The following is a 14348-nucleotide window of genomic DNA, read 5'->3' as shown; positions in this document are numbered from 1 at the left end:
TTTAATTGTTCCCAAACCCAGGCAAACACCACTTTATATACTTATGTGCTTAATTTGTGCTATAATTCATCTTGTGTTCGGCGGTGAAGGAAAACATCGTGAGGAAACCTGCCTGTGTCTAACTTCATCGAAATTCTGCTACATGTGCATTCCACCAACCCGCATTGGAACAGCGTGGTGGAATATGTTCCAAGCCCTCTCCTTAATGGAAGAGGAAGCCTTAGCTCAGCAGTGGGAAATTTACAGGCTGTTACTTTACTTTTTTTTTTAAGTAATTTATAAACGTTTGTAAACCTCAGGATCGCGCCCGCGATACAAAACGTCGACTATCAAGTACTACAACGTTAACTGTGAACGTACAAGACGATGACGACCAAGATCCCTCCTTCATTTACAAAGGTTGTACGCTGCACGAAGGCGCTTGTATTAATCCGGAGTACACCAGTTACGTAAGTACTTTTCAGAGTTACTTTAAAACGTTACTTAAAAAAAAGGCGATTGTTATGTTTTTGTACAATTTTCTAAAAACTTACTTTTGTTCAATGGTGTTTTAGTAAACAGATAAGTTATTAACGCGCAAAAAGTGAAGACTAGAAAACGTCCTAATTGGGACGTTTGCCTTTAGTTGTTTTATGTAGTAATACGTTATAATACATCATAATTACGTAGTAATACGTTTTGCGTAATTAAAACATCTAGTTAACCCTTTTACCTATTATTTTTGTCAAGCTATCCTTTTTACTTTTAACGAAATGTAAAAATAAACTAAAATAAACGGTCCCCGGAGCGGCACACTTTTTTCTGTTGTTTAGTATGGATATAACATATCTGTTTATTAGAATATCATTGCTTTTGGTAAAAAAAAATTCTTTTTCTACAATTACCATACCACATTTGGTATGGTAATAGTAGAAAAAGTAATTTTTTTTCTATGTTTTAGTGCATATTAATTTATTTTGAAATAGTGTTTTGTTTAAAGTCGTTTATTTTTTCCTTTGATAATTTTTTCTTTATATTCTTAAGAGTAAAAATTGTACCAATAATATACATGCAACGTGCCAAGTCAAAGAAATATTTGTAAGTAAATATATTTGAAAAATTTCACATTTAAAAAACAATTTCAGGTAAACGGTGGGGTCCTAGCAGGTATATTAACGATAGAACCAGAAAAGATTCAGGCAGTCGATATGGATACATTGAACGCTCGTATCAAGTACACCATAGAGAGCGGCGAGCCTGAATCGTGGAATACGTACTTCGATATTGATCCTAATACCGGCGCTGTGAGGCAATTGGTCCCAGTGGATACGAGCATCGCGAAAAAATTCCAGTTAATAATTAAGGTATCATCTATATACATATAATAAAATTGGAGTGTCTGTTTGTACACGATACACGGTACATACATCAAAAAAAAATTTTCAATTTTTGTTTGTCTGCTTTTTTGTTCCGGCTTTTTAGAACTGCTGGACTTATTTTGATGGGACTTTTACTAGCTGATTTAATTAGTAACTAAGGCTACAAGTTAAGATGGCCCAGTGGTTAGAACGCGTGCATCTTAACCGATGATTGCGGGTTCAAACCCCAGGCAAGCACCGCTGATTCATGTGCTTAATTTGTCTTTATAATTCATCTCGTGCTCAGCGGTGAAGGAAAACATCGTAAGGAAACCTGCATGTGACAAATTTCATAGAAATTCTGCCACATGTGTATTCCACCAACCCGCATTGGAACAGCGTGGTGGAATATGTTCCAAACCTTCTCCTTAAAGGAAGACGAGGCCTTTAGCCGTGGGAATTTACAGGCTGTTCTTGTTAGACTACAACATATTTTTTTTGTTGAATTCACGTGCACGAATCTAGTTTAATATAAATCAGTTCTACTCGTTATGACCAATTTTCAGAGTTGGTACGTTAAACTAAATAAAAATAAAAATGTTCTAGAATAATTTTAGTTTTAATATTCTCAGTTAATTAGTCTCATTGTTAAATGTATTGCGCATTAAGGGCTATATTTGCACTATTAAAACTTTATTTTTCTATATTGCTATTAAATTTTGAAACCATCTCGAAAATTACAAATAAAATAAATATCGTCTAATATTTGTGATTAGATTACATATTAAACAATGTTATCTTTTTATTAAAATTACAATATTAGTTTTATGTGTCGAACTTGTTGTCTTAAATTTTCGCTATTATTACACATTGAAATAAAACTAGTTATAACGGATTTGAATCGCTTAAATTAATTATTTTTGACATCCCGACGTTTCGAGCACTTTACAGTGTTCGTGGTCACGGGTAGACATTTTTTGATTTGATATGTTATATATTTATATAATTTAATTTATATTTCAGGCGGAAGAGACATCAGAAGCGAAACGGTTTACAACAGCGAAGCTTACGATAACTGTGCGACCGGTCGACGCCAGTCCGCCCGTCGTCGGTGCGACGTCAGACGAGGGCCGGGTCGAGGAGAATTCTCCGAAAGGGACCAGAGTGCTGGACAGCCAAGGACAACCCATACAGTTGAGCGTTTCCGATCCCGACTTGGTAAGACTATTGTTTTAATAATAAAAAAATGAATTATTTGGGAAGAATTAAAATGACAACAACAAAGCAACAACAGCCTGTAAATTCCCACTGCTGGGCTAAAGGCCTCCTCTCCCTTTTGAGGAAAAGGTTTGGAACATATTCCACCACGCTGTTCCAATGCGGGTTGGTGGATTACACATGTAGGCAGAATTTCTATGAAATTTGTCACATGCAGGTCACGAGATGAATTATAAAGACAAATTAAGCACATGAATCAGCGGTGCTTGCCTGGGTTTGAACCCGCAATCGTCGGTTAAGATGCACGCGTTCTAATCAGTGGGCCATCTCGACTCATTAGAATTAACTTTTAATTAGAATTAATGAATTACTCATTAAAATGACATTTGTGTAAAAAGTAAAGTAATGTAACAGTCTGTAAATTTTGCCACTGCTAGGCGAAGGCCTCCTTTTCCATTAAAGAGAAGGTTTGGAACATATTCCACCACGCTCTTAAAATGCGGGTTCGTGGAATGCACATTTATGCACACAATTTTGTATATAAAATGGATATTTGTACTTGTATGTATGAGATTAGTAGTCTATTATATTGAAGGGATATTTTTCATTGGAATAATTTTCGTACATTATAATTATATAACTTCAAATCATTTTTTAAAAAGACATTGGTAAAGAAGACATATTTTTCAATACAAGTATATATGTGTGACACCCAGACAGGATAAATTACGTACATAAATAATTGTCTTTAACTAAGACGCTGGCGACATCTATTGATAAATATTTTGCATGAAAATCAACATATTTTCATGTTTATATTTCAATTACTGGATTTCTACTTTCATTTGTTTTAAATTATTGTTTGTAACTTTAGTTCGTTGCATTACATTATCAAACTTGTTTTACACAAAACGCATGTATTTTTCCAGGGTCCAGGAGATATAATACCAAAGTATACATTCGAATTGACAACCAGTTTCTTCGATATTGATAAAGATGGTTATCTTGTTGTAAGCGACGATCGCCTGGACCGAGATCCTCCAAATCCGGGCAAATTTAGATTCCAAGTAAGATTTTTCTTAATGTTTTATATGATATTATATGTACATTATTTTATATGAACTATGTATATGAAATACTTTAAATATTAGTACAAATAAACGTTTTAGAACAATAAAAACATAACAATGTTCCGTTAGAAAGAATGATTCTACCATATTGGAAATGTATTCAACTCATTACGAAGATAATCTTTACATAGTATAAAACAAAGTCGCTTTTTCCGTCACTATGTCCTTTTGTACGCTTAAATCTCTAAAAGTACGCAACGGATTTTAATGCGGTTTATTTTAATGGATAGAGCAATTCAAGGGGAAGGTTTTTGTATATAATACATGGACAATATAGTTAAGTAACACTGATGATTTTAGAAGTTTGCAATGTGATGTAAATAAACAAATTCTGTAGTATATTTAGTATGAGTATTGCACCCGTGCGAAGCCGGGTCGCTGGTTATACATAAATAAGACATATGAACATCAGAAATATAAATAGTCAAATTGGGAACATATTTTTCAAAGCTAATCGAATGGTATTATACCTATTATTTGCATTTAGTGTTGAATTGTTTCTTTAAATTTGGAATCAACTATCTGTTGTGGTTATATTTAACAACGCATAGTTGTATAAAATATTTGTATCTATATTAGAATATAATAAAGGCTAATATATAATAAGACTACATTTTTCCAATTTCCAGGTCGTGGCCCGTGAAGCGAACGGCGGCGCGGCATCAGCGCCGTACTCGTTAGCGGTCCAACTGTTAGACCAGAACGATAACGCGCCCGTCATACCCAAGACACAACCTCACACTGTACCCGCTAGCTTGGAACCTACCGCTGTTTATAAGGTATAGAATATTGTAAACAGTTTTTGGATATTACTATTGGATGGCATAGGTGGTATACGGGCTCATTTGAGGGACTACTAGCCATTGACAATTGTAACACCAGATGGCTAGCAGTGGAGATATGATACGTTTAGTTTTGGGGGTAGGAATTGAATTGGGTTTAAGCCCCAGTCCGAGACTTTGTTCAGTAGACACAACAACTTTTGGTTTTTGTCGACGTTACTCAATGATTTTTTACATTGGACATTCATGGTGGAATGCTGTTAAGTAAGCTAGCTTTGGTGTGACTTTGTGCAATCTCGTCTAGGTAATAATAATACTTTAGGATTGTTATTTGTGTTGTCAGTTTATTTTTGTTGCCAATATAGGCACAAGGGACATAGCATCTTAGTTCCCAAGGTCACTTGCTCATTGACGATGTAAGCAATTTTTGATATTTCATGTAACGTGTAAAACAACGATGGTCAAAATCAGACAAACCATTTGCAAGAAGAAATTTTTGAAAACAAAACAACAAAAAAAAACCACAACAGCCTGTAAATTCTCACTGCTGGGCTAAAGGCCTCCTCTCCCTTTGAGGAGAAGGTTTTGGAACATATTCCACCACGCTTTTCCAATGCGGGTTGGTGGAATACACATGTGGCAGAATTTCTATGAAATTTGTCACATGCAGGTTTCCTCACGATGTTTTCCTTCACCGCTGAGCACGAGATGAATTATAAAGACGAATTAAGCACATGAATCAGCGGTGCTTGCCTAGGTTTGAACCCGCAATCATCGGTTAAGATGCACGTGTTCTAACCACTGGGCCATCTCGACTCACGCTTACTCACTCGTAAATATATGCAATAGTTGATATTTCTAACAATATGTCAAACAACTGTGGGCATCATCAGACAGACCATTCGTTTCCCTACATAAAAAGCCTCATTTTTATGGGAAGCAATTCTTGTGAAGATGTTAAATAATGATGATTTCGTTATTGTTCCAGGTGGAGGCAACTGACATCGATGAGGGTGAGAACGCCCGCATCACTTACAATATCCACCACGTATCTAACAACGGAGCGAACAAGTTCACGATTGATCCCACGACTGGTGTGATTTGTGAGTTGCACTTTGCACTTTATTAACATAGTCTTAGAGCTCATTTTCGATCGATGAAAATAAAAATAATTCTTGGAAATTAGCTCTAATTATATTTGTGTTTCAAAGGTTAATGAAAGCAAAGTTTCGGCTAAAAGGTAAATAATAGCCGTTTTGTATTACACGCGTTTTATTTAATTTGGACTAATAGTTTTGATGCACGAATTTCATTATGAATAAAAGGAATGTACAATCATATCTTTTTTGCAACTTAAAATTAAAAATTCACCTATTGCATGGTTTTTTTTCACGAGTGTGATGTTGAAGAGATACTAATGTAATATATTTGATTTAAAAAAAAACTTTACTCGAAACCATAAAAAAGAATGGAAATATTGGACGTAAGATATTTTGTTCAAGTAAATGAAACAATAGTGATTATACTTACTTATCGACATACATATACATAACTGTAAAATTAAAAATATTTATAGTTTGTAATCTTTAACTAAAAGTCACGTACAGACTTACCAAAAAATAATGATTTAAATTGTAAGTATTATTACGGCTCACAATCTTTTTCCCCAATTTACAATTTTACGAGATTCTAATCTAACTGTTTTTACAAATTGTATGATGACTTATAAATTCTAAAACAGCTCAAATTTCTATTCCTTTGATATAATATTATGACTCATATCAATAATTTTAACAGGAAGAAGGTTTTATTAATACATAATAAATACTTCAAATTTTTTATCTACTTTATTTTGACAATTTACCAATATTTTTTTCTCTAACAGCCAGTACAGGTCGCCTTCAAGCCGGCGAGCAGTACAGTGTAACAATACGAGCGACGGATGCCAAAGGTCTCAGTTCCCAAGGGATCGTGGAATTATTGGTCGCACCGGGACCGAATACCCGACCCCCACAGTTTTCATCCCGGGATTACTACGCACCAGTCTCAGAAGGTGCTGCGATTAACTCAACGGTTATAACGGTTACGGTAAGATTCATACCAATTTGTTATTTATAATATTGAGATTTTTTTTTATGGTATAGGTTGGCGAACGAGCATATGGGCCACCTGATGGTAAGTGGTCACCATCACCCATAGACAATGACGCTGTAAGAAATATTAACTATTCCTTACATCGTCAATGTGCCACCAACCTTGGGAACAAAGATGTTATGTCCCTTGTGTCTGTAGTTACACTGGCTCACTCACCCTTCAAACCGGAACACAACAATACTGAGTACTGTTATTTGGCGGTAGAATAACTGATGAGTGGGTGGTACCTACCCAGACGGGCATGCACAAAGCCCTACCACCAAGTATTATATTATATAATTAATATAGGAACTATTAATATTATATAGGAACAAAAGGATAATTTTGATATAGGAACTATTAATATTCATAGGACCTCTTTGATCGAAATAACGTTTTTAACAGTTATAAATAGTTCATGCTTATGTTCACAGCTGATACGTTTATTTGTTAAACAATTTGTAACTTTTATACGGCTAGAATTTGTATATAAAGTACACAGAAAAAAAAATACAATATTAAAAAGGAGACATTACTCGAAATTACTACAAACTTAAGTACTATATAACATTTCCGAAATTGCCTTTTTTAATATATTCTGTACTGTTTCTGTAATTACTTAAAGGTGCATATTGAATCTTGATAAGTAATATTAGTTTCAAAACTAAACTGCAAAGTTCTTGGGATTCATTAAACGCAATACTAAGGGATTTTCTTCCAGGACTAAAATTATTTTATATAACGCTTTCGTAAGAAGTCATCTTGAATTCGCCAGCGTCATTTGGAATCCTTTTTACAGCTCAAACTCTCAACGCGTTGAAGGAATACAGCGTGCATTTACTCGACATTTGGCCTTCCAAGCCAGCGGTTTCTCACACAGGCAGCCATACAATCAGCGACTAGCTGAATATAAATTAATGTCTCTTCGAAATAGGCGGGATATTCTCGATCAATGTTTTTTGCATAAAATTATACACAACAAGGTTAAGTGCTGCGACCATTTACATCGAATATCTCTTACTGTTCCTCGCAAACATCCCCGAAGTTACATAACAAAAATATTCCATACTCCTATCACGAAAACTCGTCTTGGAAAACTGGCTCCCATAGTGCGCATATGTGCTCGACATAATGAATTGACAAAAGTTATACATGCCATTGACATCTTTCATGATAGCTTCATTACTTTTAAAAAAAAGCTCATGGATTACTTTTTGTTAGCTAAATAGTGCGTTACATTCCTGTTTTTTTTTCTTTTTTTTTCTGTTATATTATTTAGTTATAGTTATTATGTTTATAAACGACGATAGAATAGGTCATTTTTTTTTAAATTGTATAATATGTTTTATTTTCAACTTTAAACAAATATGTTGACACGATACACTATGAATGTTATGTACACTTGTAATCGATGTACATATCAGAAGTTGTTTTTCTTTTTTTGGATGTTGTGTAAGCCTTCAATTAATATGTATATTGTTAGTGTACTTATTAAAAAAAAAAAAAAAAAAAAAAAAAAAAAAAAAAAACTACCCAGACGACATACGAACTTGCTACTTGCCTTAATTCTATACATTTAATTTCAGGCGAAAGACCCAGAAAACGAATTAGTATCATATTCGATAGTATCGGGCAACGACTTACTACAATTCGGCATTGGGTCCAATACTGGCATCATCACAGTTATACGAAAACTCGATCGAGAAGTGCTGACGAGATATCAATTGGTATGTTTTCTTTGGCCAAAACTAAACTTTGTTTTTATGCTTTATTATAAAAGCTGAGATGGCCCAGTCGTTAGAACGCGTGCATCTTAACCGATGATTGCGGGTTCTAACCCAGGCAAGCACCGCTGTTTCATGTGCTTAATTTGTCTTTATAATTCATCTCGTGTTCGGCGGTGAAGGAAAACATCGTGAGGAAACCTGCATGTGTCAAATTTCATTGAAATTTTGCCACATGTGCATTCCACCAACCCGCATTGGAGCAGCGTGGTGGAATATGTTCCGAACCCTCTTCTTAATGGGAGAGGAGGCCTTAGCCCAGCAGTGGGAAATTTATAGGCTGTTACTATTATGAATGATGGACGATGAAGTATCACAGTTATTAAAGGAAAAAAAAAGTAAATTTGTAAAATAGAACAAAGCCATTGTTGCCACATTCGATTTTTAAAATTGTTTTTAAAATGTGACAGATGGTGAGAGCTGAAGATCCTGGAAGGTTGTCCACGACAGCGACCGTTAATATAAAAGTTACTGACATCAACGATAACAACCCGAAGTTTGATGAAGATTCCTATTTGTTCCATGTTAAAGAAGGTATACATATTTTTATTTGCTTGAACTATGCTAAAGTTGATATATAACGCTGAGAGGCGTTCTCTGCTCGTCAACCCTTGAAGAAACAGACTATGTTGTATTAATAAAGCAAGAATATAAATAGTAAAATAACTACATACTAAAAATAAAATTTAGAAACAGAAACGGTTCAATAGCTAAGTCATAAAAAAGACATTTTGTAATATAGCCTAAAAAAAGTATTAATAAGCGAATCCGAGACACTCTCTATAACAGAGCTTAGCGCACACAGCATGTTCTACAATTAATAATATAGGATTCTATCCTTACTATTATCCTCACGAAGAAGTGTCAAAAAGGAACTGGATGTGTTTAATCGTTTTTATAAAACAAAAGAAAAAAATTGATTTGAATTGAAACTTTTTTTTAAATAAATTGTTGAAGTTGCATTTTTGACAAATTTTGAAAAAAACATAAAAACGTGATAACTCAAAAATGGTTCACTTTTGGATTATGCATATGGGGGTTAAAATTATTGCAAATAGTCACCCCTATCACCTTCTAATGGATATACGTCGATTTACCAATAACCCTGTATAAAATTACATAACAAACGCATCTCCCAACCGGGTGTTCCACGACACATTTTTATTTTATTTTTTTATTTAAAGAATTACACTGGAAGACTTCTCTAGAGACTTCTGCATGATAGTGGAAAAATAAAAATTTTGTAAATGATTTTGTTACAGGTATATCAGGCGAGACTGTTGGGTATGTTCATGCGACGGATATCGACGAGGGTGTAAACGCTATGGTCAGTTACACCATACCATCACATTTGCCATTCATCATTGACAATTCCACCGGAATGATCAGCACGAAAACTGAACTAGATTACGAGGAAACTAAGGTAATATATAACTAATAATAAAATAAGATTTAACTATTTGTTATGTTTTGATAGATTTTTTTTTTTGGAAAAAGCTAGATTATAAATGTGACCTCATTTTCATTTATTTAATTGTGATTTATTTCGTTATTTTTGTATGTTCAATGGTTATTAATATTTTTTGTACAATACATATAATCTATTTGTAAAAGATCATTCACAAATTATGTAAATTTAATTTTACAAGTTATGTATATGATGAATAATTTCATTTTTACTTGGTGGTAGGGCTTTGTGCAAGCCCGTCTGGGTAGGCACCACCCACTCATCAGTTATTCTACCAAATAACAATACTCAGTATTGCTGTGTTCCGGTTTTAAGGGTGAGTGAGCCAGTGTAACCACAGACACAAGGGACATAACATCTTAGTTCCCAACGCTGGTAGCCCCACTCATCAGTTATTCTACCGGCAAATAACACTACTCAGTATTGTTGTGTTCCGGTTTGAAGGGTGAGTGAGCCAGTGTAACTACAGTTACAAGGGACATAACATCTTAGTTCCCAACGCTGGTGACACATTGACGATGTAAAATAGTTAATATTTCTTACAGCGTGACCACTTACCAACAGGTGGCCCATTTGCTCCGCCAACCTATACCATAAAAAAAAAACTTAATCTGTGACAAAATCAATACATACAATTGAGGGAATCTTGTATATTTCCAGGAGTACTCCTTCGTGGTGACAGCGACAGATGGCGCCATAGACAAACGCCTCGGTACCGCGTCCGTCACGGTGCAAGTACAAGACGAGCCTGACGAGCCACCAGTGTTCACGCAGTCGCTGTACACCGTACACGTGCCTGAAAACGTGCCCAATCATCCCGTTGTCAAAGTCCATGTAAGTAATGTGTATTCCTTGACACTTCTATACATAGTAAAAAAAAAAGTAAAGTAACAGCCTGTGAATTTCCCACTGCTGGGCTAAGGCCTCCTCTGCCATTAAGGAGAGGGTTTGGAACATATTCCACCACGCTGTTCCAATGCGGGTTGGTGGAATGCACATGTGGCAGAATTTCGATGAAATTAGACGCATGCAGGTTTCCTCACGATGTTTTCCTTCACCGCCGAGCACGAGATGAATTATAAACACAAATTAAGCACATATATATAGTGGTGCTTGCCTGGGTTTGAACCCGCATCATTCATCGGTTAAGATGCACGCGTTCTAGCCACTGGGCCATCTCAGCTCGGCCAGCACTATACATAGTGTTCATATATTATTTGACAACCTCCATGGTCGAGTGGTGTGTACACCGGTTTTCATGGGTACGCCACTCTGAGGTCCCGGGTTCGATTCCCGGGCGAGTCGATGTAGATTACCATTATTTTTCTATGTTGTCTTGGGTCAGGGTGTTGTGGTACCGTCGTTACTTCTGATTTCCAAAACCCAAGTGCTTCGGCTATTTACATTGGGATCAGAGTAATGTATGTGATGTTGTCTCATATTTATTTATTTATTATTTCCTTATAAGTGGAATAGGCTATTTGACTGGTTTTTAAAATGCATTTTATATTATTTAGTAGAAGTTAAGGAAACCAGTAAAAGTTGTGTTTTTTTATTTTTAGTAAATATTTGCCGAAAAATATCATATTAAAAATTCCATATTTAAGTAGCGCGCAAAAACGCTACTCGTACAATGTGGCGCTGCAATGGGGTCGGTGACGTCACTTTCTTGTATTTTAATCTGTGGTACATATAGTAGAAAAGCAAAGTTTACAAGAAAATGACTTCGTCATAAGCCCGGCCAATCAGGAGCGTTTTGTGTCACGTGACAAACATTTCAAAATTTGCATTTTTATTTATGGATTTTTGAATAAATTAAGTATTATTTTCGTTAGTAAATAACCATTTTAAACTCATAATATACACTGATTACAATAATTCACAATTTATTTTTCGTATTGTCAAATAGCCTATTGTTTTTGTAACTATTATCTTACTTAAGTGATAAAGGTAATGGGGTTTGTGGGGGAGGGGGGGTGTGTGTCTTGGATGTTATACGAAAAAGATAGATACAATAATCAATGAAAATAATTTTATTTTATAATTTAAAGTTTTAAATCAAAATCAAACATAACTAATAATAATTATAGATATTTAATTGGCATAGTATTAAAAATTGGTTTATACAGCAAAACTAATATGAATATTTTTAACCAGGCTGAAGATCCAGATACAATGCCAGAAATCACGTATACGATCCTCAAAGGAGACACAGAGCTGTTCTCAATAGATCGAAAGACCGGTCTGATCAGGACGGCGAGAATGTTGGACAGAGAAACTAGTGCGAGGCATGAGCTGCTTATTGGAACTGAGGAGAACAATGGAAATGGAAATGGTGCCACCACTACGGTGGAGGTTTTGGTCGATGTAAGTTACTTGTATCGATATTAAAATTAAATTAAAATGATATTTTGTTGTGTCGTTGATATGTTATATCCGAATATCTACACTTATATGGTTGAGTAATCAAAATCAAAATATATTTTATTCGTCGTCACTTAAGTAGGTAGCTTCATTTAATATAGTTATTAAATGAGCACCACTGGTTCGAAAGTAGATTCTACAGAGAGAAACCGGCAAGAAACTTAGTAGTTACTCTTTTTTTAATCATGATAGTTAAATATAATTATATATTTATGGAATATATCCTGCCTGAAAGTCAACAAGTATTAGTTCAACGCTTTCAGATGATAAATAATGATGTAAATTTATGTAACGGCAAAGTTAAAAATGTCTATAGAGTTTTATCCTTATCGTTGTGAAGGTAAAAAAAGTAAAAAGTAAAGTAACAGCCTGTAAATTTCCCACTGCTGAGATAAGGCCTCCTCTTCCATAAAGGAGAGGGGTTCTAACATATTCCACCACGCTGTTCCAATACGGGTTGGTGGAATACACATGTGGCAGAATTTCTATGAAATTTGTCACATGCAGGTTTCCTCACGATGTTTTCCTTCACCGCTGAGCACGAGATGAATTTTTTTCAAACTCAAACTCAAACTCAAATTCCTTTATTCAATATAAAAGCATTACACTTACTTATTGATTGTCAAATAAACACTACCACCGGTTCGGAAAAAGGAACACCCTGACCTGAGAAGAACCGGCGAAAGAAACTCAGCGGGTCTTTTTTTTCTGTTATTTTTTTTTTGTCAAATTTATAAGGTACATAGTAGTATATGATTAGAAATAGCCAGGAGGCGATCGTTTCATTCCCAAGGTGTGCTATCAAACATAAACTCGCTAATTGTATAGTAACCTTTTGCACACAAGCGTTCCTTAACAATTTTTTTTAAATTTGGCAACAGAAGCATTTTGAACGCTTTCTGGGATCCTGTTGTAGAAGCGTATACATTGCCCCACAAAAGAGTTACTGACTCTATGCAGTCGAGTAACAGGAGTAACAAGATTGTGTTTGTTCCTTGTACCAATGTTATGAGAATCACATTTTCTCATAAAAACATTAATATTTTTCCGTACATACAAAATATAAAGACAAATCAAGCACATGAATCAGCGGTGCTTGCCTTTGAACCCGCAATCATCGGTTAAGATGCACGCGTTCTAGCCACTGGGCCATCTCAGCTCGGCCAGCACTATACATAGTGTTCATATATTATTTGACGACCTCCATGGTCGAGTGGTGATTTTTTTTCTTCTAAATATTGAATAAGAATAATTGACTGGCAACGAGGTCGTATAAGTACAAGTGTACCGCGTGCGCAGGACGCGAACGACAACGCACCGGTGTTCACGTCGGTGCCGCGGCCCGTGACGCTGGACGACGCGGCGCCCATCGGCAGCCTGGTGGGCGCGCTGGCGGCGTTGGATGCGGACGCGGCGCCGCCCAACAACCGCGTGCGCTACGGGCTGGCGGGCCGCGGGAAGGCCTCCAAGTACTTCCACGTCGAGCCCGACTCGGGCGCCGTGCGCGTGCGCGACGACCTGCGCAAGGAGGCCGACAGCGAGTACACCGTGAGTGCCACTCTTATATATCTTATATAACTTTACTTGGTGGTAAGGCTTTGTGCGAGCCCGTCTGGGTAGGTACCACCCACTCATCAGTTATTCTACCGCCAAATAACAGTAGTCAGTATTGTTGTGTTCCGGTCTGAAGGGTGAGCGAGCCAGTGTAACTACAGGCACAAGGGACATAACATCTTAGTTCCCAAGGTTAGTGGCGCAGTGACGATGTAAGGAATGGTTAATATTTATCACAGCGTCATTGTCTATGGGTGATGGCGACCACTTACCATCAGGTGGCCCATATGCTCGTCCGCCAACCTATACCATAAAAAAAAAAATATGAGACAACATCACATACATTACTCTGATCCCAATGTAAGTAGCTGCACTTGTGTTATGGAAATCAGAAGTAACGACGGTACCACAAACACCCAGACCCAAGACAAAATAGAAAACTAATGGTAATCTATATCGACTCGGCTGGGAATCGAACCCAGGACCTCAGAGTGGCGTACCCATGAAAACCGGTGTAC

The 14348-nt window shown here is 36.1% G+C and overlaps 1 protein-coding gene across 5 annotated transcripts in view; it reads left to right on the top strand.

Moving 5' to 3' along the window:
• Positions 1 to 14348, top strand: part of LOC124535083 (cadherin-99C) — a 146801-nt gene that overhangs the window by 123838 nt on the left and 8615 nt on the right. For all 5 annotated transcript variants that reach the window (XM_047111136.1, XM_047111132.1, XM_047111133.1 and 2 more), the window contains 13 exons: positions 300 to 449; positions 1125 to 1343; positions 2361 to 2555; positions 3485 to 3622; positions 4315 to 4464; positions 5456 to 5570; positions 6353 to 6555; positions 8187 to 8327; positions 8795 to 8918; positions 9647 to 9807; positions 10513 to 10686; positions 12010 to 12219; positions 13576 to 13824. In XM_047111136.1, coding sequence (XP_046967092.1) covers positions 300 to 449; positions 1125 to 1343; positions 2361 to 2555; positions 3485 to 3622; positions 4315 to 4464; positions 5456 to 5570; positions 6353 to 6555; positions 8187 to 8327; positions 8795 to 8918; positions 9647 to 9807; positions 10513 to 10686; positions 12010 to 12219; positions 13576 to 13824 — 2229 coding nt within the window. The remainder of the gene's footprint in view (positions 1 to 299; positions 450 to 1124; positions 1344 to 2360; positions 2556 to 3484; positions 3623 to 4314; positions 4465 to 5455; positions 5571 to 6352; positions 6556 to 8186; positions 8328 to 8794; positions 8919 to 9646; positions 9808 to 10512; positions 10687 to 12009; positions 12220 to 13575; positions 13825 to 14348) is intronic.

The sequence above is a fragment of the Vanessa cardui genome, chromosome 14 (genome assembly GCF_905220365.1).
Source record: "Vanessa cardui chromosome 14, ilVanCard2.1, whole genome shotgun sequence".
NCBI lineage: Eukaryota > Metazoa > Arthropoda > Insecta > Lepidoptera > Nymphalidae > Vanessa > Vanessa cardui.
The sequence above is the reverse complement of the archived record's forward strand: the minus strand, read 5'-3'. Positions and strand labels throughout refer to the sequence as shown.